General features: G+C 49.4%; 1 protein-coding gene across 4 annotated transcripts in view; it reads right to left on the reverse strand.

The window, feature by feature from the left end:
- Positions 1-10263: 10263 nt before the first annotated feature.
- Positions 10264-27603, reverse strand: part of CNDP1 (carnosine dipeptidase 1) — a 42183-nt gene continuing 24843 nt past the window's right edge. For 3 of the 4 annotated variants that reach the window (XM_008261469.4, XM_008261470.4, XM_017344234.3), the window contains exons 6-12: positions 26128-26328; positions 23814-23898; positions 17973-18133; positions 16875-17039; positions 15514-15655; positions 12565-12712; positions 10264-11521 (exon numbers count right to left, since the gene is read on the reverse strand). In XM_008261469.4, coding sequence (XP_008259691.2) covers positions 11455-11521; positions 12565-12712; positions 15514-15655; positions 16875-17039; positions 17973-18133; positions 23814-23898; positions 26128-26328 — 969 coding nt within the window. In that variant the 3' untranslated portion in view covers positions 10264-11454. The remainder of the gene's footprint in view (positions 11522-12564; positions 12713-15513; positions 15656-16874; positions 17040-17972; positions 18134-23813; positions 23899-26127; positions 26329-27603) is intronic. The other variant, XM_070050050.1, reaches the window with a different exon arrangement.

The following is a 27603-nucleotide window of genomic DNA, read 5'->3' on the forward strand; positions in this document are numbered from 1 at the left end:
TACCCCGGGTGTGGGAATTTTTTTTTTTTTTTAACGAACGTTAACGGCACAGTGCGAGGGATTGTTGGGAGGAAAACAAGGCTGGACTGCAGTATTCAGCAGCCCCAGCCCATGGCGCCCCTCACCCAGGTCGGTCCAGGAGCCCCCAAGTGTTGAGCCCCAGAGCCCGGCGCGGAAGACCCCAACCCGAGGGGCTGCGCCGGCTGCGGGCAGGGGCGGGCTCCCACCTGGCGCACCACTGGACAGAGGCCTTGCTGAGGGGCCAGGTGCACCAACTCAGATTTGTATTCAGCTCGCTGATGGGCTCTGCAGACCAAATCATGGCCCAGGGCCCATCCCAGCACAGTTCAGCTCAAGCCGGGACGCACTGAGGCCATGACCCCCGCACCTGACTTTTCGTGGCAATCCACACGCATCCTCACCCCCACCCACACCGGGAAACTGCCCTTCACAGGGTCACTGTGCCAAGGCCACACAGCCAGCAAGAGCGGTTGAAACTCCAGGCAGCCTCTTCCACTCTGCTGACCCTGGTCGCAGGGTGGCGGGTCGGCCTCCCGCTGCTCCACTTCCGACCCAGCTCCCTGCTGATGGCCGGGGAGGCAGCGCGATGGCCACGTGCTGGGCCCCTGCACCTGCCCGGAGCCCCCGAGCAGCCCGACGCCTGCCTCCTGGCTGTTGCCGCCCTCTGAGGAGGGGCCAGGCCTGCAAGATCCCTGCCTCTGCCCCGCTCTCGCCACTCCGCCTTAAAAGTGGGGAAGACAGCCTCCTCACAGCGGAGGCCAGCGTGCCAGTGTTGCACTTAGCGCCTCGGTCAACACTTACCGGGTGCCTGCTACCTAAGGAAAGTCAGACGATTCTGGAAATTAAGGGCTCGCAGCCTCCGTTCGGGGACTAGCCAGCAGCGTTAGTCTGGAACAAGGCTGATTGCCTTCTTGACCCCCGTGGGCAGCTCAATTCCCGTTAGGGATTAGGCATTGCCTGGGTCTTGGGGGTTGTATCTCTGTCAGTCAACACCTTCCTCTTGGAGCAGGGACGTTAATTCCGAGGTTACTATTTGCTAAAAAAAAAAAGACCACCCCATGCTATGTGACCATGAGGAAGTCATTTGATCTCATTTCCAACTGAGAGGTTCCATTTGATCAAAGTCTCCTTTCCTGACTGTGGGTAGAATTCAGAGCCAGCCTTCTCTCCTCCTATCTTTTTTTAAGATTTTTTTTATTTGACAGGTAGAGTTATAGACAATGAGAGAGAGACAGAAAGGTCTTCCTTCCATTGGTTCACTCCCCAAATGGCCGCCACGGCCGGATCTGCTCTGATCCGAAGCCAGGAGCCAGGTGCTTCCTCCTGGTCTCCCATATGGGTGCAGGGCCCAAGCATTTGGGCCATCCTCCACTGCCTTCCCGGGCCACAGCAGAGAGCTGGACTGGAAGAAGGGCAACCGGGTCTAGAACCCAGAGCCCATATGGGATGCTGGCGCCACAAGGCGGAGGATTAACCAAGTGAGACACGGCGCAGGCCCTCTCCATCATTTCAACTGTGCTTGATCTGGACAATGCAGAACTGTGGTGACACAGTTGCCTACGTCACTGGAAGCTGGCCCCGCCTGGGACTTCTACTTACATTAGCCAGAATAAAGGTTTGCTTGCCATGGTCTATGTAGGTTGAAATTAGTTTCTGTTTTACTTGTATGGTGAAGTGATCTAAATGATAACAGGAACGTTGTGACAAAATCTTCCACAGGTGCCTTCCCAGGAAGTCATGAAGGAAAAACAACAGAGCAGATTTCCAAATTTCTTAAGTTAAAAGAAATATATATACCCCAGCACAGTTGAGAAAATAAAGTACTCAATAGATTTACAACTTTATCAAAGTACACATGATCTTCTATTGAATAATGAATAGTAAACTCTTAACAATAGCAGATGGAAAAATTAAAAGAATATATGAAAAATTAAAATATATCCACTGTTAAACACCAGGTATTCTGCAATAAGCCTTATAGATTATACCAATTCACATTACCACTCTAGGTAGAGATACTTCCATTTTGCAGGTTTTAAAAAAACGAACCTCGGAACATTCGCTGATGCTCTCTGTGTGGGGTGAACCTGCCAGTGATTTCCCTTTGACGGCCCACCACTCTCACCCCGCGTAGCCTCTGTGTGGTTCCAGCCAGGAGCCTTCACAGGCAAGGCACCAAAACTTCACCCTCTACCATCCCTCCGTCTCAAGCCAGGGTTCTAGAACACACAGAGACCATCTAGGATTCAAACAGTTGAGAAATGGTGCATTTGAGTCTACTCATACTGAAAAAGGCTAACAGAGTTCAGCTTTGATGCCCAAATGTAAGTCCCTTGTAAGACAACCATATAAAGTATGTTTAAATAGCTGGTTAATTTGCTAAAGTTTACAAGAGAAAAATTCAAAGTGGCATTTTCTTCAAGAGAATGAATTAAAGTATTTGTACTTGAGAACTGTATAAAGTATATGTTTAAAGAGCTCATTTGCTAAAGTTTCTAAGAGAAAAATTCAAAGTTTAGTTATCAGAGAATTGAAAGTATTGTAACTTGAAGAAAGGAGTGTAGCCACTTTATGAATATATCTGTCAGGAAAACCTAATAAATACCACAAATCTTAGTGATTTATAACAAAAAGTGTTTATTCTTAATTCCCTCTACAAGTCCATCACAACATTGTTGGATGTTCACTAAAAAAGAGGAAAAAAGAGTTAAATGAGGGGCCTTAATTCAATTCTATCAATAATTACAATAAAAATGACTGGACATTCCATCTAAAAGGAGGAGATGATAGAATGGACTAAAAGGCATATTTACTTCTGATTAGCAAGCAGCAATCACTCACATTTTTGCTCCATTTTATGTTTCCCTGTAAGTCACTGGCCATTTTTCTCCGTGTACTTTAAAGAATTATTCTTTTGAGGGCCAGTGTGTGGCATAGCAGGTAAAGTCACCACCTGTACCACCAGTGCAAGTCCTTGCTAATGGCCTGGGAAAAGCAGCAGAGGACCATCCAAGGGTTTGGGTTCCTGCCATCTACTCAGAAGACCCACATGAAGCTCCTGGCTCCTAGCTGCGCCCTGGGCCAGGCCTGGTCATTGTGGCCATCTGGGGAGTGAGCCAGCAGATGGAAGATCTCTCTCTGTCTCTCCTTCTCTGTAGCTTTGACTTTCAAATAAATAGATCTTTAAAAAAATTATTTTCAGCAGTTTACGGTATGACTAGATGTGATTATCTTCATACTTATCCTGCCTGGGCTTTCTGAGCTTTTAAAATCTGTAAATATCAGTGTATGTCTTCACTAAGTTTAGAAAATTTATGACCACTATTTCTCCAAATATTTTTCTTCCCATCCTCTCTCATGTTATGTCTTTTGATACTACCCACCAAATAATATCACTTCAGCTGTGTCCTTTTTAACTTTTTTTCCTCTCTGATCTTTAGACTGAATAAATTCTATTACCTTGTTTTCCTTGCCTCCTTATTCTTCTGTCATCTCCACTCTTCTATTAAAACCATCTAGTGATATCTTTATTCCAGATGTTACTTTTTTTAAGTTCTCAATATTCTATTTAGCTTTTTCTTATACTGTTTCTATGATGAGGTTTCATATTTAAAAAAAAAATTATTTATTTATTTATTTGAAAGTCAGAGTTACACAAAGAGGAGAAGCAGAGAGAGAGAGAGGTCTTCCATCCTCTGGTTCACTCCCCAATTGGCTGCAACGGCCAGAGCTGTGCTGATCCGAAGCCAGGAGCCAGGAGCTTCTTCCTGGTCTCCCATGTGGGTGCAGGGGCCCAAGGACCTGGGCCATCTTCCACTGCTTTCCCAGGCCATAGCAGAGAGCTGGATCAGAAGTGGAGCAGCCAGGACTTGAACCAGAGCCCATATGGGATGCCGGCACTGTAGACCGGGCTTTACCTGCTACTCCACAGCGCCAGCCCCGAGGTCTCATATTTATTTATTACATGTATATTTTCCTTTATATCTTTGAACATAGTTTAAAGGCTGCTTTGAAATTGTGTCTTCTGATTCAAACATCTGGATCATCTTGGGGTTGCTCTCCATTGATTTCCTTTTCTTTTTGATTATAACTCATGTTTTCATATTTCTGAAATCTCTAGTACGTTTTAGATTGTATCCTAAACCTTTGAGAAATACAACGCAGAGAGTACTGGGTTCTGTTGTACTCCTCTGATGAGCACTGGCATTTTCTGAACGGGTGGATTTTGGCTATACTCACGCTTTGTACTTCTCTCCTGACATAAGCAGTCGTTCAAGTCTCCTTTGGCTGTGGCTGGAAGAACTGAATCTGCCCCATAGTAGCTCAGAGGTCACCTGGCACTTGGGCAGGGGTGCAGAGCTTGATGCTTCCCTGTGGCCACCACCTGGCTTTTAAACCCCATGTGTGCCTCTGCTCTGCCATCTGGCTCTGCAAGTGAGCTTTTACGTAAACTGGAGGTGGCCTCCCTTACTTCATTAAAATTATTTAAAATTTGAAAGGAGGCATTGATCATTTTGGGGAACTAGCCATTTTTGATGATGAGTTTACTTTAACAATATTCCAAGTTCTAATTTTCTTTAAGTTAATATTTTTTGTAATTGCATTCAAATGCCTACTGACAATATGCATGAGCACTTAACCACTCTCTCTAGAATTTTAAATCTATGCTCCTTCTGAGCTGTTTTGGTGAATTTCGATGTGGGAGGTGAGATGATTTAAAACTTCATATTTTCTATTATAGTAAAAGGCATAACTTCTCTGACACTCTTTTTCATCCCAAGTAAGGATTTATACTAGAGTAATGGTTTTAAATAAAAGTCTTCCCAAATTAAAAATAGCACAGAAGCATGTATTTGCTTATCATAACTGTTAAGAAGTTACAGTCATTATACTTCTCCTCCACATCATATTGGAAAAAGAATGCAGCATTTTGTTGTCTGAACATTTCCTGGATTTCTGTCTCTGTAGCTCCTCAGTAGATTGAGTCTTTAGCCGGAAGAGTATGGAACAGAACCAACCCAGCCTCTTCCTTCCTAAAGAAGGAAAATCCTTTCAGCACAGTAAGGAGGGAGATTATCTTTCTTGTGTATCAAGTGCTCTGCAGAGTGTAGACACTATGGAGTTGGTTAGTAGAAAACAAAAAGGATAGGTGCAAATATTGGGCACAGATTTAAGTTTTACATCTTGTTATGAAAGGCGAGGATGTCACCGATAGATACCATAATTTGCTGGATCTAAGCATAGATACATTAACAGAGAAGTTAAAGTAAAATACAAACAAGTATTTTGTTTTGTCTTATACAATAGAGCCCTCAAATGCTATTTTAATTCACTGGCCATTACATTTTCAATTAATAATCAATTAGAGTTGAAAAACAGCATTTGAAATAACAGATAATATGGAATACACTGAAAACAACATGTAGGGCATCGTGTCCCCTGTTGGAGAACCTGGGTTCTAGCCCGAGCTCTAGCTCCTCCCAGTGGAGACCCTGAGAGGCTGCAGGTGATGGCTCAAGTGATGAGAGCCTGCTACCCACTGAGTTCTTGATTCTGTCTCTGGCACAGTCCCAGCCATTACAGCTATTCAGGGAGCAAACCACTGGCTGCGAGCATTATCTCTCTCTCTCTTGCTCGCTCACTCTCTCTCTCTCTGCCCACCATTTTTGTTTTTAATATTTCTTATTTATTTGAAAGAGTTACACAGAGAGAGAAGGAGAAGCAGAGAGAGGTCCTCCATCTGTGGTCCACTCCCCAACTGGCCACAATGGCCGGAGCTGTGCTGATCCAAAGCCAGAAGCTTCCTCTGGATCTTCCCACGTGGGTGCAGGGGCCCAAGGACTTGGGCCATCTTCCACTGTCTTCCCAGGCCATAGCAGAGAGCTGGATTGGAAGTGGAGCAGCCAGGACTCGAACCGGCACTCATATGGGATGCCAGCACTGCAGGCGGTGGCTTTACCCACTATGCCACAGTGCTGGCCCCTCCCTCTCCCCTCCTTTTAAAATTTTTTCAGAATAAATCCTAAACACTTAAAATAGTGTCTTATCTTCTAAAATAGATGGTATTTAAAATGCATGTGGCCCCATTACAAAACAGAGTTCTAGCTACCACTAGAAGTGAGAAGTCAGAGAGAATAGCATTTATTTTCTTTTGTGAGCTTCTTTCTTTGTCTACTTCTTCTAAAACATTTGTTGAACAAATCTTGTGGATCAGGCACTGTGCTTCCTGCCAAAAGGGCGTAGACTCAGCTTGCCTTGTTGTCTCCCAGCAGGAACAGCGGATCAGCGTTCCCCAGTCCTCTGATTGCTCAAGAGGGGCCCCCGTGTTTCTGTGTGTGAGAGAGAAGTCTGCGGTTTTGTTGTCATCCTACTCAGTGTCATTGAGGACACTGTGCAGGCCACATCAAGCAGGGATACAGCGTCTGCAGGCTCTCAGCAGCTGTGTTGTGGTCTCTGCATGGAGGCATGGCCCTGTGAAGACACAGTCTTGCCTTAGCAGGGTCATCAGCCAGCCGTGGACATTTCAGCGGAACTTGCTGTTGCTGCTTCCTCCCAGAACCAGCCGCTCCTACGAAGGTTTCAACCTGGTGAAATGGAGCATAAAGAAGGGTAGAGCAGGCCTGGCTCAGGACACCCCCAGAATTGCTGGGGCAGAATAAGGGGGAAGATTTTTAGCAATCAGTAGGCAGGACACTGCTGGATTCTGAAAGTACAGGGACTAGTTGAAAACGGTCTCTGGTGTTGTAGAGCTTAAAACTGAGTGGGGCCGGCACCGTGGCTCATTAGGCTAATCCTCCGCCTGCAGCACCGGCACCCCAGGTTCTAGTCCCGGTCGGGACGCCGGTTCTGTCCCACTTGCTCCTCTTCCAGTCCAGCTCTCTGCTGTGGCCCGGGAGGGCAGTGGAGGATGGCCCAAGTGCTTGGGTCCCTGCACCCGCATGGGAGACCAGGAGCACGCGGCTCCTGGCTTCGGATCAGCGCAGCCCCGGCTGTGGCGGCCATTAGGGGAGTGACCCAACGGAAGGAAGACCTCTCTCACTGTCTAACTCTATAACTCTCTCACTCTGTCTCTCACTACCTAACTCTGCCTGTCAAAAAAAAAAAAAAAAAAAAAAAAAAAAAAAAAAAAAAAAAAAAACCTGAGTGGGGGAGAGACAGATGCATGAAAAGTATGACTGTGTAGCAGCATGTGGATGAACCACACGAGTGCTGAGATCTTCATTCACACACTATATGCCTAGAACTTTGAAGAGCCCACAGTAAACCAGTCAGTCTCCACTTCCAAGAATCTTGCAGACTAGTAGGGGAACACACAGGGTTCCATTTGCGCAAAGATGTGCTTAATTGCAATGATAATAAATGTTACAAAAGAACTATGGTGGGGGGGGGCTAGCATTGTGGTGTAGCCGGTAAGCTGCAGCCTGCAGTGCTGGCACCCCACAGGGGCTGTTCCACTTCCAATCCAGCTCTCTGCTATGGCCTGGGAAAGCAGTGAGGATGGCCTGAGTCCTTGAGCTCCTGCACCCGCGTGGGAGACCGGAAGAAGCTCCTGGCTCCTGGCCTCGGATCAGCACGGCTCCAGCCATTGCAGCCAATTGGGGAGTGAACCAGCAGATGGAAGACCTCTCTCTTCTCTTTGCCTCTCCTTCTCTCTCTGTGTAACTCTGACTTTCAAATAAATAAATAAATCTTAAAAAAAAACAACAACAACTATGGGGACTCAGGTAGTGTATGTAATAGGGACGCTCAAGTACCCAGGGGGAATCAGAAAAGGGTTTCCCTGAAAATTACAACTCAGCTGATATCTGAAGAATAACTGGGGGGGATTTAACCAGACGTGGGGTTCCTGAGAGTATTCCAGGAGGGGGCCAATAATCCAAGGAGGCAGCCAGCTCTCGGTGGCTGAGAATGTGGGGTTGTTGGGGTGCACCAAGAAGGCAGAGTGAAGCCGGTAAATCAGAGAGCGGACTGTAGGCCATCTGCTAATGCAGACTTTTTCCTGAGACCACAAGGCCGCTCCCAGGATTTGAAGCTGGGATAGGAGGGACCTGCAAGCTGCCGTATGACAGGTACAGCAGAGAGGAACTCCCCTGTAAGCAAGAGACCGGACACAAGGCATAGAAGTTTTGGTTTATGAACCATGGGAGGTGACAGTGGAGAGGAAAGGAAGTGGTGGTCCACTGATCCTGCTATTGAACGACATTTGAAAGAGAGGGAAATGTCAAAGATTCAGGGCTCTGCTATCAACTGGCCAGTGTTCCATTTACCAAAGCACAGAGCCCCAGAGGTGAAGCAAGTCAGAGGGTGCTACTTGGACGCGTCGTGTTTCAGAGGACTGGCTGGGCTGGGAGTCGCCCACAGGAGTGATGGACACGCCGGGCAGGAGCACGAGCAGTGAGGAGAAGCCCGAGACAAGTCCTCCATCTGTCAGTGCATTCTCCCAGCGGCAAGGATAGAGAGGCAGTGTCACCCACCAGGGCACCCACACTCTCGGGCAAACACCCAGGCAAGGGTCCCAGGCCAGCACGTTCAATTTTACAAATACAGCATAAAACCAAAACACATTTCTAGCCCTCACTGTTTTGCACAAAAGCACCTTCCGAATCCATTTAATACAATCTCTGCACCTCATCACAATAGTTGTATGAGTTTGAAGGTGCTACATCTACGAATGAAACCCATTCATTGCCTTCCTTCAGTGCCATGAAGTCCTGTCCTGATTGATGTGTGAATAGACCTCCAAGAATTCTGGGCCACCATTTGTGTGCACATACATCTATTTCTTTAGTAAATTTTTTAAAGAAAATATTTGAATTTCTCTTTCACTCAACTTCCCTGCCTCCTTATGGCTGATGGCTTGACCTTGCCTGTCACTGGGGAAATTTCTCTCACCCCTCTGAATGAGACAACATTGGGAGGTACTGATGTAGGCAGGCGTACAGGATAAAACTGATCAGATTTGTGAGCTGGAAGACCACACCTCTGTGTGACCTCATGCCCCTACCTGGCCACACCTGTGTGCCCATCAGCCAATCAGGTTAATTAACCACTCCCCTTTGGAAGTGGATTAAAAGCCAGGACACAGTGTGCCTGGCCCTTTTTCTTTTCTTTGGCTTTTTGCCAGTGTGGGCACTTGCTGCCCCTGTGCCTCCAGGCCGTGTGGCCTTTGGGCTACCTGCCCCAGGTTTTCTGGTCCGCATGGTCCTCCACGTGGCTGGCTCCCGGTACTAGGTATGACCCAGATTTCCCTCTCCTATAGATAGGGCCCTCACTCTCCTGTGCATCTTTCTCACTGAATAAAAAGCTTAAAATGTACCATGCTGCCTTGTTCATTTATGCCGGTATTCAGAATTCTTCTCTGAATATTAGGCAAGAACCCACACAGGCTTATTAATATTGGGGATTTATTAATAAGCACATGGTGATATGGTATGGCACCCCATTTTCTGATATCAGTACTTCCTTCCAGCTCCTGAGTCATGGCAGAATCAGTAACCACATGGCTCAGCATGGGGTAGAAAACTGGGGGAATGAGCTGGGGACACCCGTCCTGACTCTGGGTGGCAGAGACGTGGACTCTGAACTCTGGCATTCCAGGTTGAATCTCCAAGGCTTAACAACCTCAGTAACTATTCTCTTCCTTCCCTTCCCTCTTGGTGGCAGCTGAATAATTAACCAAGACACTGCTGGCCTGAGAGACTCAGCAGGAGTGAAGATCAGTGAGTACGTCTTATTGTTTAGTGACTTCATAAAACTGACACTACGTTGTTCAGAAATGGTTACAATTAGTTTATAATGAACTTTCCTTAACTGACTAATATGAACCCTTTAAAATATATAAATTGGCATCAGAAATCTTTTGCACTGTTGATCTCCAGGAACAATATCAAATAAATCAGGTGGGTTCAATGAAAATGCCAAAAACCCAGCATAACCCATGAGCGCTCATTGTGCTTAACAGCACAAAAACCACACACCTGTTGATGTTCCACGGCGGTCTGATGATGGCCAGCATTAGCAGTCACACCCTGGTTTAAAGTCTCCAGCTTTCAAAATAACGGGTAAATAGAAGCCTTCATGAATGCCCCCCACCCACCCCTCAGGCTGATTGCTCAGTGGGGGTCCACTATTGTGAGCACTGACCACACGGTATAGTCATTAGAAATGTGATGCCACACGTTTTCAAACTGACATTTTAAGAACCAACAGAGATATGGAAAAAAAAAAAAAGTTGAAGGCAAATGTGTTAATGCTTTGTTTTTATTTGGAGTTGTAAGAGAAACATTCTTATTAAACTCTTAAATTCTTTTCCATTAACGTGATTTAAATAAAGAATTTGTAAAGATTGAGTTGAATTATTTACATATACTCATCTGTAGAAAAATTACATTCTGGTTTTATTTCTGTTTATTTAGACCATCAAACCCAATCAAGCCAAACAAGATGGTTAACTAAAATGATTAATGAATGCAGCATTAGCTGATGGCTTTAAATTTAGACTGTGTTACTGGTGTCAAGGTTGATTCGTTCTCTATCTAAAACACACGCTATTAAAAGCTTTGAGCAATTTAGATGTAGTCAGTGAGTAAAGTTCCAATGGGGTGAGAGAAACTCTATCAAGATTGATTCTGCTACAGTGGATTTACGAGGGCACAGATGCCAGAGAGAGAGTCTTTACCAATGGGATGGGAAGAACGAACAGCAGGCAGAGGCTAACAAAGTGACATTGATCACAGGAAATGTAAAGGATCTTGGAATTTATTTAAAAAATACTCATCCTTGCACAAGGAATCCCAAATGGCTTAAGGACATGAATATGGATCATTTGAGCTTCAGAACTCTTCAAGAAGCAGGGAAAAAATAAATGATGGAGAGGCAAGAGGTGAATCTAGTACCAGGCTTTAGTAACTCTGAAAAAGGAGTCCAGAGGGAAATCACCAGTGCTGGTGGTGGAGCCCAGCACCGCTATTAATAAGATGAAGGGAGAGCGCAGCAAAGCCTTGGGGAGCGAGTGCTGAGTGGGATGGAGTGGTGACTAGCCAGGAGCACCTCAGGACCTGGGGAGCAGACGAGTCATTGTGCCAACCAAATTGCAAAGAGTCCAACCACTGAGGAACTGTCCTACTCCGGCTTGAAGAGCAGAGTGAGTCCTGTCCTGGCCACTGCACAGGACTTGGGGAATCATCTTATTAAAGGCAGCTGTGACTTTGTGAGGGTATGCAATGGGGGACAGACTTCACACCATGTCCAGTGTCTCAATCTTTAATATTCTTTATCGTTGGTTCAAATGGCCCCAGACATTTCATATGGCAGGAAAAACAAACATAGTTTACTGGGCCGAAATCCTCTGGATATTTAGATTCTGTCCCTGTCCATGGGTGTGGAGAAGGGACCTGTCCGTGGGACAGATCCAGCTGGGAGGCTCCATCACGATCAGTGCAGCTTAGCCATCTCCAGGAAAAAGGCAGCAAACAGCTTGGATCCCTCTATGTAATTCCACCTAACGAAAGGAAAAACAAAGAGACCTCTGTTACAACCTCCATCCGATGAAGGCGGGAAAGACTGACAGAAAGATTTCATAGCATAAATTCCATGTGTAGTATTTACTTTTTTTTTTTTTTTTTTTTGACAGGCAGAGTTAAACAGTGAGAGAGAGAGAGACAAAGGCCTTCCTTTTCCGTTGGTTCACCCCTCAATGGCCACTACGGCGGGCGCATCGTGCTGATCCGAAGCCAGGAGCCAGGTGCTTCTCCTGGTCTCCCATGCGGGTGCAGGGCCCAAGGACTTGGGCCATCCTCCACTGCACTCCCAGGTGATAGCAGAGGGCTGGCCTGGATGAGGAGCAACCGGGACAGAATCCGGCGCCCCAACTGGGACTAGAACCAGGTGTGCCGGCCCCACAGGTGGAGGATTAGCCTAGTGAGCTGCAGCGCCGGCCTCCATGTGTGGTATTGACGTACTCCTGAGAAAGCCACTTGGTAGCTGCACGTGAAAGTGGTGGATTACTAGGAAGTGGGAATGAGTCCAGGACTCAAATCTAAATCCATTTTCCTGACCCTTGACACGACCCACATCGCGGCCAAACGTGTCTTTGTTTCTCACTAGACTGGGAGGCCTGGGAGATTTGTATGATCTGCCAACAGTGTGCCCACCAAACATTCCTAAAACTCCTTGTTAGAGACCAAACACTGTGCACTCCAAATCCCACCTGTTGACGTTGTAACCTCTGACATGACTGCATTTGCAGGAGATGCGAGAGGTCAGATGAGGCCACAGGAGCAGGCCCTGGGGCTAGAGGAAGAGACCCCAAGCACACGCCCTCTCCCTCTCTGCACCTCTCCCTGTTTCCTAACATGGTGGAGAGAGGGCAGCCATCGCACAGTTGGGCAGAGAGCCCTCCCCAGGGGCTGAACCAGCCAGCACAATGATCTTGGACCTCCCCACCTCCAGAGGTGAGAAACAGGTGTCTGAGTGCCCCAGTGGGCGGTACGGAGAACCTCAGCGTGTGCCGTGAGGGAGCGGCCCGCACAGGAAGCAGCTCACCTGTTGATCTTCTCATTCTGGGAGTGCTCTCCGTCATCGACGGCTCCGAGCGGAAGCATCAGCACGCTCTTCTGAAGAGTATCCTGGAATATTTTGGCAATTGGAATGCTTGATCCGTCGCGGATCATATCTGGCTCTCTTCCAAACACTGAAAGGTGAGAAGACATTTGAACAGAATAATGACAACACTGCCTCCAGTAACCAACCCCTCAACTATGGTATTTGCTTTTTCTATTTTCTCTTCCTTCTTCTTTTACTTTCAGATTTGGTGCTTAGGGTACGTTTGTTCTTTGATGTCATGCAGCTTACATCCTAATATAGACAATAAGTCAAGAAGAAAACTCTGGGTGCCTTCTTTACAATTATCAACTTTTAAAAAACATTTTAAAAGAAAAATTCTGTTTTAAAGTAATTTTAGAAAAGTTTAAAATTTCAAAAAACTGAAAAATAGTACTGAGTTCCATTGTATCCCTTACTCTAATGTCCTTAATGCTAACATCTCATGTCACCATGATGATCAAGAATTGGAAATTGGGGCCTGCACTATGGCATGGCAGGTTAAACTGCCAGCATCCCATATCAGAATACCAGTTTCAGTCCCATCTGCTCTGCCTCCAATCCAGCTCCCTACTGAAGCGTCGGGGAAAGCAGTGGAAGATGGCCCAAGCACTTGGGTCCATGCCACGCACGTGGCAGATCTGGATGGAGTTCTGGGCTCCTGGCTTCAGTCTGGCCCAGCCACAGCCACTGTGGCCATTTGGGGAGTGACCTAGCAGATGAAAGATCTCTGTCAGTCTGTGGTTCAAATACATAACTCTTTAAAAATCAGAAACTGGGGCTGGCATTGTGGTATAGAGAGTTAAGCTGCCATTTACAATATTGGCATCCCATAACGGCACTGGTTTGAAGCCTGATGGCTCCACTTCTGACCCAATTCCCTGATAATGGCCTGGAAAAAGCAGCAGAAGGGCCCAAATGTTTGGGTTCCTGCACCCATGTTGGGGAACCAGATGAAGCTCCTGCCTCCTGGCTGCAGCCTGGCCCAACCCTGGCCTTTGTGGTCATCTGAGGAATAAACCAACAAATGGAAGATCTCTTTCTCTCCCACTCTCTCTTTAGCTCTTTCAAATAAATAAATATTTAAAATCAAAAATTAACAATGCTACAATATTATTAACTACAGTCAAAACTTTATTTAAATTTTACCAACATTTCCCTTTTTTCTATTCCAGGAACCGATCCAGAATCCCAAATTGCATCTTTATCATTGCTTTTCTTTAGTCTTTTCTTATCTCAATATTTCATTGTCTTTTGTGACCTTGCACTTTCTGACGAGTTCTGATCAGTTGTTTTGTTAAAAAAATAAATAAATAAAAAAACTCAACTTGGTTTTTTCAATGTCTTCTCATGATTGGAAAAGTCGTGAGTTGGTGACAAGACACAAATGATGTGTCTATTTTGTAGTTTCTTCATGAATTAAATATTACAGAAGTGAGACTTTGCAGGGTTATTTGGTAACAGAAATACAAATCAAAAGCTATATACAATATCACCGAAAAATTTCTCCCAACTTTCAAGGTTTCCCAGGAAAAATAGGTTACTTCAAAGTATTCAGGGAAAATGGAATTAAAGGATAAATTTATCTTGCCACAAAAAACTTTTGAATCTTTCTTCAAACCATCCACAGCTTCCTCATCAAAGCTCACTGCCCATGAACTTCTTGAAGACCCTCGTAGTTCCGACAGCCATCCTGAGTTCTTGAAGGACATGAGGGAAAACATCCCAGCTTAGTGGGCAGCTGCCCATGAGGGAATGGAAATGAAAAATAAAACAGAGAAGCAAAGCAGACTGCGTTGCCTCTTCCTTAATCATAAGCAAGATGTGTGAGTGGAGAAGCCGCTGGCCCTCGTCAGCAGAACTGGCCTAGCACCCAGGAGACCCCAAGGTGTCCCGTGCATTACAGACCTCGCGATGCTGGCCAGCCTCAGCTGGCCTCACGTTTGCATTCCTAAGCCATCTTCCTCTTTTTCTCACTCCCACACTTTCCTGGTAAAATGCTCGCTACGACTGGGAGCGCTTGGAGTGATGACACAGAGAAGCACAGCTCTAAGTCTCGGGTTGATTCTCTGGCTGTTTGTGTCTGTGCCCCGGCATGGAAAACCCACAAAGACAGTGCTTTAAGGAGGCTGGATGCCGCCCCGTGCTCTGCCCTCACTGGCAGCTGGCCTCGGCTCCCTCTGGAATATAACACTGAGGTCAGTGTCATCCCACCTAGCTTTCGGAAACACCCCGGAACTGCCTCTGTGCTTCTGGGAGCCCCCATTTGTTGTTGGCAGGTGGTCCTTTGCTGAAGGCCAAGAGCTGGAAACACCCAAGCACACGCATCCAGTCCTGTCCATCATTTGATTCGGCCCAACACTCGCAAGCACACGGAATTCAAATAGGCATCCCCATGGAAATCCCAGATTGGGCAGCGCCGCCTTCTGGCATCACGAAAGCTCACTGGTGTTAGACTCAGGACCGAATGGAGCTTCTCATGTGATTCGTAATTTTATAGCAGGAGGTCTTTCTGTGGAAATTTCCAGTGGCCTGACTGAGCTGTGTCTCCCTAGGACCACTTGGTATTAGCATCAGCCAGGCAGCCTGGCTGTGGGCTTGCAAGAGCACAAAGTACAAATTAGCGACTCCAACCCATGGGAGGATGGAGCCTTGGCCAAGAAGTCTCAGGGGTGGGGCCAGGGGCACAGCACAGGGGGTTAAGCCACCACTTGCAACGCTGGCATCTTATATCAGAGCGTCAGTTCTAGTCCCTGCTCCTCTACTACTTCTCAATTTTTTTTATTAAGGACTTATTTATTTATTTTAAAAAGATTTAGAGAGAGAAAGAGAGAGAAAGCTTCCATTTGGTGCCATTATAAGCCAGAAAATCGATGTATCTGAAGGCCCCACCTGTTCTGATTGCTCTCTTTGCTGCAAGATACTGGTTATCGTCTGTATTTGCCAGCCACGGCTGTAGTCCTACCACCATGGAAACAGTCATGTGGTTGGGACTGTTTCTTTTGGAGAACACGTCTTCAAGATGCCGCTTCACCTGAAAGGGGACGTTTTAAATAGTAAGAGGGAGCTGCCGTCACCGTCTCACACAGCGAATATCTTCCTTCACAAAGGACCTGCCTGGAATCCCGACCTGACCTGACGGGGCTGCATTGTGATTGACCTTGGCTTGACTTGACTTGTCAGTCAGCTTGATGGACCCGACACGCTGAGGAGGACCAGAGCCAGGCTCCACCGGGCAGGAGAAACGCCTGCTCTTGCTCCCTCCTTGGACCACCCTCCAAGGCCCAGCCCTGCGCCAGCCCCTTTCTTAGCACAGAGTGTTTGAGTCGTGTCTGCTGAAAATCCCAGAAGGTCAAAAAGCACAGCTTTGCTCCACTGGGACAGCCTTTTTTTTTTTTTTTTTTTTTTTGACTTATCTGTGCCACGATGAGTCTCTGGGGGAACTCTAGGCACTTGGGAGATTTCCAAAACAGGGGAGCAGTTCCAAGCTGAACGGAGGGAGACGCGTTTCGGGACCCTTCTCTCTACTTTGCTCCCTCCCAACGGCTGCTGTGGACTCCTCGTCCTCTCGGGTATTTCTTCCGCTTGGTCCTTGAGCACGTTTTTGCCTGAATGCTGTCGTGTGCAGGGCACTGAGTGCTGGGGACCTCGCTGTGAACAAGACAGAGAGCCCTGCCCTGGTGGAATTGATGAGCTGTGAGAAGGGGCAACGCCTCCCAGGGAGAGGCGGGTGGGGAGCAGGGAGACAGAACACGGTGCTCCCAGGACTGCCAAGGAGGACAGCAGACTGGTGCTCACTGCAGGCTGGGATGAGATAGTCCTTTACCTCATTCACTCAACAGTTTCCTTCCTATTAAACTATTCAAGGTAGAGGTGCCAGGGTGGTAATTTGGACGCATGACATTTTCATTCAAAGCGTTGACTGCAGACATTATGAAAACGGTCAGGCCCTGAGACCCCCTGCCTCCACGCACGTGCAGGCACTTGCCCCCTCCCTCTGGCTTTCAGAGCCACCATCTAATTTTTAAAAATTTCCCATCATCCAACACCAAATGGTTATGGATCCAACTACGTAATCGCACACAACTGAGGAAAGACATCATTACTGCCCAAAAATGAAGCTGGTTTCCTGACATCTGTCCCGGTTCTTTTCTTACTGTACAAGCGATAGCGAACGACCAAACTGCTCATGAAACAGTGACAGGAGACTCGGAATGGCGCCGCCAGGCAGAACACCCACGGGCGTTTGTTACCTGTTTTTCCACCACGGACACATTCATGTGAGGAACCAAGCGGATTGAAAATTTTCCTACAACTCGGCCAGGAATGACTGTTTTAGCTCCAGGCTCATCAAACGCACCCTCGATCCCGTGAATAGAAAGACTTGGGTACCTCCACAGGTGCATTAGGATTTCCTCCTGGTTGGAAAATTACCCAAAGAATGTTTAATTAAAACTCATTTAGGTGGCGTTGGTCCTATCACCAGCTCCTGCACTTCAGGACAAAGAGCGTGAAAAGCTAATTATCACCTTCCTTGGACATGGCTGCACTAGTGACACAGATAAGATACGCCTGCGCTGGTGACCCAGGGACGTCTGTTCCGATGACAGAGTGGGCTGCTCCCACAGGCTCCCGGGCTGCTCACCCCCCTGCCTTGGCGTGCCAGAACCACCCCGCTGGCCGGTTCCCTTCTTTGCGGGAGTGCTGTGCCGTGTGGTTAACGGTGGCAGAGCGGCCCTTTCAGAAATGCTCCCCAGGCATCAAGGCGGACATCTGTCCAGGTGTCTTTCTCATCGTGGCCATCAGTGAGCCAGTCTGAGGGCAGAGACAGACACCATCACACTCCGCTCTGTCACTTCCTCTCAGTGTGGCAGCTCATCCAGAACCCACCACCACTGCCAAACACCTGACCAGGGAAGCATTTACAAAGGAGGAGAATGAGAAAGAGAAAAAGAGGAGAAAAATCTGAATTCTCCGGTAACAAATCCTGTCGGCTCTTTGTTTCCTTAGTCCACCCGGCCCCACAGATTCTTGTATTTGCCTGGGAAAATGAACAGTTAGCGGTCATGGAGCCGGGACTAACCTCCAGCACTTCTCAGTCTGTAAACTCTGCACCTGCTGGCAGGCGTGGGTGTTCAGAGACTATGGTGGGAAGGCTGGCCAGGGAGTGAGTGAGCGCTCTCGGTTGGGTCTGAAACCAGTGCCCAGTGAAGCACACAGGAGAGTGGCCATGAACATCAAAACCCGCCTAGGAACGTCTGCTTCAGGCTCCAGACAGTACACTGGACAGTGGGCTAACACGATTCTTTACCGTCACTCTTTTCAGATTTTCCATGCATTTGTGGCCGTACCTTGGTCTCGAACAGGAACTTCTCCACCTGGCTGCTGTTGCGATATTCTTCGAGATCCAGATCGACGGCTTTGTACGTGTCTTTCTCATCTTCTGTAAGCGGAGCCACGGAGTCGTAGATTCCAGGGATGAGGATGTGGCCAGAGGAGTCTACCAGGCTCCCTGCGACACACACAGAAAACAGGCCACGTGGATACGTCAGTGGCTGAAGCAGGACCCGGAGCTGGGCCAAGGATGGCTCCCCTGCCTGACCATCCCTGTTCCCCACGGCGGCCACAGGGTGCACCTCATTGTGACCGTCAGAGGGGGGTGCTGGTCACCAGGCAGGCTGGGCTGCAAGCAGACCCACTGTATGGCTCAGCGGGCCAACGGTCGGACAGAAAACACAGGAGTCTGCACCCCACAGGCATTCCTCAGTGGGACTCACCCACGCTCAACTTCTCAACTTTGCATCACACACAAAGTTCATTTTTTTAGTTTAATTTTATCCTGAGTTCCCAGGTAATACATGTTCATTATTAAAACATTTAAAAATATATGTACATACACATTATATATGAAGGCCTACACATATTACTGTACTAGTCAGCTTACAACTACCACAACGGAAGACCTGGGGCAAGCCACTTTCAAAGGAAGGTTTATCTTGGCTCAGCGTTCTGAAGGATCAAGTCCAAGTGCAGGTGGCCCCCATCGGCTTGGCCTTTGTGAGGGTGACAGATGCTGCGGCTAACAGCAGGGACGGTGGCTGGGCCAGCAGAGGCTACTGCAATCAGCCTGCCTGGAAGCACCCTCCGGAGGGCCCCCTCCAGCAAAGGGAAACCCCCCAGCAGGCCCACCTCCTCAACGCCGGCATTGGCTTAAGTTTCCACCGACTTGGTACCGCTGACTTACGACTTCGGGGTGTAAGGTCCTGCTCGGGTCCAGGGGTCAGGTCATACTAAAACCATGGCACATACATGTCTGAGACACTGGACAGTTCCAGCGTGCCTCCTTGATCTCTCTCTCGGCACACACACATACACAAACCATAATCGTAACGTACAGGCAAATACTCATTTTGCATCAGAGGCTCACGCCCTTGGGGCCTAGCCTGTGAGGGATAGATCATGACCGCTGAATAGTTCATAAGCATACACACTGCTCTGCCTTATGAGACACCACAGCGGCCAGCGGGGATGGAAGACGTCATCCGTGGGCATCTGCAGAGGAGGCAGGTGTCCAGATTCAGTAAGCACTGCTCACACCCTGGAGAAAACACTTATCAAAAATGTACATATACATATGTGTATATATATGTATGTATACAGCTGTGTAATAATGGATACGAATGACACAAAATTGTCTGAAGGAAAGATAACTTGATCCTCAACACAGCTGGAACTTTTTACTCAAGTAAAGATACTTCATAAACAGATGATCTATATTCTCAGTATTATATTTTGACAATATCAGTGGCAGAAAATTATTGTGTCACACTACACTTTCACCCCACGTCAACAAGTGCAAAGCATGGGTGAAGACTCCAAACCATTGATGCAGCCGACATGAGGTTACTGGGCCCCGCCACGTTCTAGACAGCAGGTCAGTGCTGGCGTGTGAAGACAGCCAAGAAAAAAGGCAACAAGTGCAGTGCCACGTGAGCAGATCAGCAGGTGGCCCGGCTCTGCGCTACCCAGTTCCAGCCAGGAAACGGGATGGAGCAGTGTGCTGTGTGACAGCTCCCCACACTTGCAGGGTGAGCTCAGGAGGCACAGCATGAGGCTGGAGGGAGGAGAGGCGGCAGACTTGGGGGAGCCAGCACTGCCCTCTGTTCAACTATCCGTTCCACTGCTACGGTCCTGGTCCCCACGTACCCCCCCCCCCGACTTCCACCCCTTGTGTTGCTGCATTGCAGGCGCCGGGTTGCAGATCATTTTGCACAAATCCCGAGGGACAGCCCTCCCCTCATTTAGCCCAGTGACCTACACTGTGCTTTAAATAAGTGTCAGATTCAAGTTGAAAAATGGAAGCAAGCGTTAAGCCCGGGAGGTAAGAAGCCCACAAGAAGCCCTGGGTTTGATGCTGGCCTCCAGTTCCTGACTCCAACTTCCAGCCATGCACACCCTGGGAGGCAGTGGAGGAGGTTCAAGAACCAGGGCCCCTGCTACCCGCATGGCAGACCTGAAGCAAGTTCCTGACTCCTGGCTCTGGCCTCACCCAGCCCCAGCCACGGCAGGCATCTGGGGAGTGAACCAGTGAATAGAAGCTCTCTCTCTCTGCCTGTCTGTTGATCTGTCTCTATCACTGTTTTTCTCTTTGTTGTGTCTCAAGTAAACAACAAATAAAACCAACATCAGAACAGCTGGTGCTGAAGGACTAGGACTGGCTGTCATTGAATTTGTCTGCCTCCCTCATCCTCACCGAAATTGAAAGCATAAAACACCATCAATAATACCAACACCAAGTCCACCCTGGAGCATAGAGCCGTGAACTTGTTCCGGCAACCTTCTGTGTAAGGACAGAGCTGCAACAATGCTCCTGGAACAGACCCTGCTCATGGTCCAGCTGCAAAGACTCGGCGTGAAGGTACAGGGCAGGTCAACAGGAGAAAAGCAGAGTTACAGAGAGAGAGGGAGACACAAACCACAGAGGTTTCACAGGGTTCCTGTGAAAACTGTTCCAACCTGTGAAAGGGAAAGAGCTCGTCCTCTGAAAGTGTCCAGCGTGGGAAGTATCATCCAGGAATTATAGTTTAGGACAACGAGAAGGTGGAAGATGAACAAATAGATCCTGGATGCACAGGTAGACAGAGCCATGGATCGATGGTGGGGTTGCAGAGATCCCATTACTGAACGTGGGGCTGGGAAGAAAGGATGAAGCTCTACAGCAGAAGATGCTGATAACGACTTGGCAGAGACCGGCAGCTTGGTCCCTCAGGCTGACAGGACCAGCCAGGACCTCCAAGCCAGAGGGGTGCATCTTATAATTCACCCAGGAGGGGCACACGAAGATTTGCATAAAGGAGCTACATGTGTCAGAAGGGGCAGATCAAAGGATTGTGAAGTCTGGCGCTTACATAGTATCTGAACGCCTTCTGTTAAAAGAGCATCAGTCGGGGCCGGCGCTGTGGCACAGTAGGTTAAGCCTCCGTCTGTGTGGGGAGCAACTGGGAGCAACTCGGACTAGACTAAGTTACTGGAATTAAGACTTATTCTATGCATCTGCTCTCCCACAATATGGCGCTGAGAAGGGAGTAAGAACTTCTATACAGCTGCCTCCAGTTCAACCAATAAACTGTGGGACCTGCTCCTGATTGGAGGAGAGCAGCGTACTCGGCGTGTGGGCAGCCGAGTTGGGATTGGCGGAGGAGGACTATAAAAGAGGAGAGAGATGGCATGCACCAGGAACATCTAAGGGGAACATCCGAAGGAACACCTGTGCAGCCCCCGAGAGAGCCGGCCGGCGGTGTGCCGCTCCCCCGCGGAAGTGGGGAATGTGGCAGGGGGAACCGCCCTTCCACGGAGGTGGAAGGGACAGCAGCCAACCCGGGAAGAACCAGCAGAAAACCCGGGGAGGGCCGAGCAGACGAAAGAACAGCGCAGGGTCCTGTGTCGTTCCTCCGCGAAGAGGGGGAACGACATAATGGTGCCGTGACTTGGATATGAAGCCTAGGCAGGGTTTAGTGTCGTTCCTCCATGAAGAGGGGGAGTGACAGTCTGCAGCACCGACATCCCATATGGGCGCCAGTTCAAGTCCCAGCTGCTCCACTTCCAATCCAGCTCCCAAGTGCTTGGGCCCCTGCACCTGTGTGGGAGACCTGGAAGAAGCTCCTGGCTTCAGATCAGTCCAGCTCTGACCGTTGTGGCCACTTGGGGAGTGAACCAGTGGATGGAAGACCTCTCTGTTTCTCAAATAAATAAGCAAGTCTTTTTTTAAAAAAAAAGTATCCATTATGAATATAAAAGCAAGTGCACCTGCGAGGACCCTGGACAAGCTCCTGCCAGGAGACCCCTGAAGATCATGTTTTTGTTTTCTTCCCAGGGAATCTGCCCTGGGCAGCCCTGACTAGGAGAAGAGCTACCAGGAAGAGCAAGCCTGGGCATCTTGGCTTTCCAGGAAAAATGTGGTCTTCCTGTCACACACTCCTGGCAGCCCACAGGAGGTGAGGGCAGTGGTTTGGTGCTGGGCACACCTGGAGAACTCGGGTGTCTCCGTGCCACACAGAACCACAGCAATCTCGACAAATGAAGCCAAGGGGCACTGGCGTATCTGACAGCCGCGCTGGAGTCCTTGGCAAGGCAACAGCTCCTCTCTCAGGCTGTGAAGACCCTGTCCCACTGCCATATGTGGACACCCTGTGGTCCACTGGCCACGGATGAACAACCTGTGCTCCAATGACCACCATGGGCACCCTGAGTCCACTGACCACTGATGGACACTCTGTGCTCCCGTGACCACAGATGGATACCTTGTGCTCCACTGGCCATCAGTGGACACCCTGTGCTCCAGTAGCCACAGATGGATACCCTGCGTCCACTGACCCCTGATGGAACCCTGTACTCCCCTGACCACCATGGGCACCCTGTGCTCTCCCTGACCACTATGGACACCCTATGGTCCACTGACCACCATGGATACCCTGTTCCACTGGCCATCGATGGGTACCCTATGGTCCATTGGCCATGGATAGACACCCTGAGTCCACTGGCCACAGATGGATACCCTATTATCCACTGGCCACAGATGGACACCCTGTGCTCCACTGACCAGCATGGGCACCCTGAGTCCACCGACCACTGATGGACAACCTGTGCTTCACTGGCCACAGATGGACACTCTATGCTGCAGCCACGAGGGGGAGTCACCCACATGTTCTTCTCACTGGATCCAAAACCACACTCAGCAAGTAGACATGCAGTTGTCCTCTGTTTACCAAGGAGGAAACCCAGGACCAGAGAGCATAATTAACTCACCGAGCACCGTGCAGGTGGCCTATGGCAGAGCCAAGACAGACCTACTCCCTCTCTCCCAGAGCCACAGACCCTGGCAGCTTCAGGCCCAGCTGCCATGGGGCTCCATCTACAAAGAGCTATGAGAGGCTCTTGGCCTGGACATCACTTACGCCTTTCCCACTGGTCATCACTGTTAACTTCATTCAGAACTGTCATGCCGGGTCTCTGTACCTGAGCTTGTGGTTCAGGGGCTTGGATTACCATGACTGCCCGCCCACCCCATTCTAGAAGTTGCAGTGAGAGAGTCAGGGACGGCCTCTCAGACCTCTGCACACTTTGGTCTCTGGCCTCTTTTCCTTGAGGAGGGCCGGTGTGCCACAACATGCAATAAAGGGAAGGGAGTGTGGTTCCAAGCAGAGTCTCTGTCCACAGAGAGAAATAACATGGACTTAACTCTAAGCCTAGGGGATGGGAAATTGAACCCATTTTTCTTGTGCTTCCCTCTGCTTCTGAGCCATTTCAGATACCAAAGGAAGAGAGAGACACAGGAGTGAAATGGAACTGTACTATAGGGGTGGGCACTTTCTGGTGGTTAGCATGCCCTTGTCCCAGCTCAGAGTGCCTGGGTTCAATCCCTGGCCCCGGCCTCTGACTCCAGCTTCCTGCTACTGCAGACCCTAGGAGGCAGTGGTGATGGCTCAAGGAATGAGGTTCCTGCTACCCCAGTGGGAGACCTGGACAGAGCTCTGGGCTGCGGGCTCAGAGCAGTGGGAATCTGGGGAGAGAACTAGTGGAGGGGAGTTCTCGCTCAGTCACTTTCTACCTCTCAGAAAAGAAAAACAAATAAAAGAACTGTTTTTCACTAGTCGCCTTGATGCTTAAAAAAGTGAAATGAACTAAAGGATTACCAAGAAGAGCAACCAGGTCGGCCAAGGGCTCGTGGAGGATACCGCCGAAGGTTCCCGAGTGAAAATCCTGGGTTCTGCACTTCACCTGAAAAACGGGTGAAGAGAGGAGAGGAGAGGACTTACTGGTTCCTCCAGCAACAGCTTCTCATGCAGCGGGCGCTCTCAGGACCCAGGCGGTGACTGCAGACCTGGCCTTGGCTCCTGTCCCTCGTCACCCCACCTCTGCACGTCCCACCGTCTCCTGGATCTCCCGATGCCCCTCCATGCCTCACCTGTCCACAAACACAGTTCCAGCCCAGACCGCCAGCCCACCTTGGCCAAACTGTTGGTGCTGTACCGTTCCACCCCACACCGCAAAGAGCCCTCCTCCTGGTCCTTCCCCTGTTGTCCTCCTGCCATCCGCACAGTCCCCTGATGTCGCTCCTCCGGCGACTTCTTTCCTTCTCTCGCCTCTGCAGCTCAAGTTCCTGTCTACTCAGGTCTTCAGGAACTCAAGTGGCGTCGTTTCCTAGCTCCGTGCCCTTAAATGTTTGTCCCTGTGGGGCTGACCTGTTACCTAAACGCCGGCCCTAAGCTTTCTGGTGGCTTACGGGCCATTCTGCTGGGGATGCTTCCGGTCTCTGGAATTCAGAAGCTCCTGCTACAATGACTGCCCACCCGCTTGACTTCTGTTCACACCGTACATGGTTAGCAATTCCACACGGGCTGTGTGTGTGGTTTTGATTTCTGTCTTCAGTGCTCGTCCGTCTGACATTTCTGCCCAGCCCGCCGTGGCCTGCTCCCATCTGACTTTATACCGCCAGCTGAAACGTCCATGTAATCACTTTAGTCCAGGCCGTTATCCTATTAGGCAATAATACTAGCTAAAGCACTCTCAGGGTTTACACGTCTCACCTCCGAAATCTTAACTGAAATCCCCCTTCCGATCGTCTCTCTTCTCTCGTGCCCCTTCCATACCACCTGTTCCTGGTCCTCATCAAAGCATCTAGTTTCTCAACCTTTCCACCATTCTCCAACCTACCGTCCTCCCCGACACGACCAAAAAGCCGCCTCTCATCACTTTGATCTCTCTCGGCTGGCTCGTCCCTCCTTTCTCCATCACACCCTCCACAGTCAACCTCAACCCCGGGTCGGCCCCACTCACATGGGCCACTTCTGTCTCTGACTACTGAGCACAGCTGCAGAAAGTGACCCATCTGTTCAGACGGGGCCTCACCGCCGCTTGACGCCTCTTCAAGCGTTGCCTCTTGACGCGTTGCCACAGCGGCCACTTCAAGCCGTTGCTTCTCTGCAGGGGAACCTCCCCCCTGCACAACAGTAACACACAGAGGCCAGCACAGCAAAACAGCAGCGCTGCACCCGACCCCCATAGAAGAGGCTGATGCCTTCCCTTGGCTCAGGGTCGCCTCCACTCCCAGCCCCTAAGCACCTTCGTTCTCCCGCATACCCTTGACTCTCAGGTCTCCCCCGCCTCAGTCACTGCCGCTATTCTACCACGTGCCTGCTTCTCATGGCCAGGTGCCTTGACAGAGGGTTCTACAGGACGCCCTGTTTCCTCTCTCCCCCTCACTTGCTCATCTTCTCCCTGTGGCTCTCTGGCTCGTAGCCACACAACTCCTGGAGCTCAGAGCCTGGATCCAGTAGCCCCAGGCATAATAATGTGTGTTTTCTTCCTGGCCATAGCATTCAGACCTCACAATTCCCCGGGGATTGGATGGGGTCTGCAGACACTGTGAAGTGAGAAAATAAACCGAAGTGGGTAAATAGCTAATTATTTACCCAGCTAATTATTTACACAGGGAACTTTCTGATCTTAAACGCTGAGTACTATGCCAAGTCACCTGTGTGTTGGGGGGAAGGGGGACAGAAAGCAAAGGAAAGTGACTGTGTGGCCGTCACAGCCGCCTGCAGGGGCCTTCAGGGTGCCCACTCAAGCACCAGTTCAGGGTCCAGGGCCTGCACCAGGCTGCCCCTCGCAGGAGCCTGGGCGACGACAGTGGCCTTCTCTTTGCCCTTGACGTTGGCAGTTGCATCTGTGACGTTGGCACTCGCAGCCCCTGGCCAGGTGGTGGCCCCACCTCCCGTGGGCTGCTCCTGTGGCCTCCAAGTTCCACAGCCCTGGTTCCAAGTCAAAGCGCCTCTGACGCTCTCCTGAGAGGGGTGCACACAGGCACACGGCCCCAAGTGCTGGAGGCCTCATGAACCCGGGCTGCCCCGAGAACGGGGACCCCGGGCTGCAGTCCCGGGTACAGGCTGGGTCTCAGAAGAGCTTCCCCTCATCCTGTTCCCAGCCCCCAGAGCCATCTCCGAATACCTCCACCAGGAAGTAGCTGTTTCCTCGCGTGCCGTAGGTGAGTGCAGGCTTCTTCCGGCTGAGCCACAGGTTATCAGAAATCAGGATGTAGTCCACGCCCGCGAAGAAGCGCTCCTTCTCTCTGCGAACCAGCTCCTCCAGGCCCACAGAGCCCGCCTCCTCCATGCCTTCAAGGACGAATTTGACATTCACGGGCAGGTCCTGCAGCAGGAGGAGACACGCGGCACCCCTGCCCACTCGGCTTTGCGGAGTCGGGGCCGTGGGTCCGGCCAAGCACCGAAATCCCCAGGAACATTCAACGCTTGCATTTTCTACCTTGCCAGCAGCTCTGCTTTAACCAAGATGATAAAGGCCTCGGGGATGCCCACTGTGTGTTCGCCAGCACAGCCCAGCAACTCGACGCCACGCGGAAGAATTTGGGGCAGGAATTCCTCAGGAAAAAGCAGCAGCTGCACCAAGGTGCTGTCTCTGCTGCTGCAGAAAGAACATTTCCTCCTTCTCTCCAAAAGGCATTTTTCAAGAAAGGTTACTCGGCTACAAATCCCTTTTCTGTTCTCATAATTCTGAGCATGATAAATGAGGACTTTTTCCTTTGAAAGACTGCTAAGCCTCCGGATCACTTTTATTTCAAGTATCTGTTATTTTTCAGCGATGATTTCAATCTGCCTTTTAACTTATTCAAAGGCTTTGATCTTGCAGTAAATGGAGCTTGAGTTTTTCTCTAGTTAATATTAGAGCATGGCACAGCTCCTTTAAAATTTTTACAATGTGTTTTGTCTGCCATTTGGTTTTGATCTTTTTGTGCCTTTATAATTCCTAACTTCATATCTTGGAGAGCCACATTCAGAAGAGAGGTCAGAGTGTTTTCCTGAGCAGAGGAGTGGGAGAAATCCCCGTGGAAGTAATTATATGCAGATAAACGACACAGTACAAACATGCTAATCAGCTCTAAGAGTGGGATTGACTCTGCGCGGATTAACACATGCAAGCTGGGTAGAGGATTACGTGCTGGAAGACGAGTGACCTTCCCCGGTGCAGTTGGAGGAGGGCATTCTGGGAAAATGATTTGTTCAAACAGACCGCTGGCGTTTTTGTGCATCTCAGAAAGCTGAGTTAAATTTCTGAGATCTTGATCACTGCAAGTTCTTCGTTAACATTTAACTTCCAACAACTGCTGAGAGCCGTTGGAATTTTTTTTTTTTTGCATTGGCATTTCTAAGGGTTTTCTGCCAAATCATATTTAATAAAGCACAAAGTTGGGGTGGGCTTTTGGCCTAGTGGAGGGAATGCCTACATTCCTAGCGGAAGTGCCCGAGTTCCAGTCCTGGCTCCACTGCTGACTACAGCCTCCCTCTAATGCAGACACTGGGAGACAGCAGGTGCTGGCTCAAGCTGTTGGGTCCCTGCCACCCACATGGGACACCTGGGTTGAGTTCCTGTCTTTGACCTGGCCTAGCCCTACCTGTTGAGGACCTT

The sequence above is a fragment of the Oryctolagus cuniculus genome, chromosome 10, assembly GCF_964237555.1.
Source record: "Oryctolagus cuniculus chromosome 10, mOryCun1.1, whole genome shotgun sequence".
Taxonomy (NCBI): domain Eukaryota; kingdom Metazoa; phylum Chordata; class Mammalia; order Lagomorpha; family Leporidae; genus Oryctolagus; species Oryctolagus cuniculus.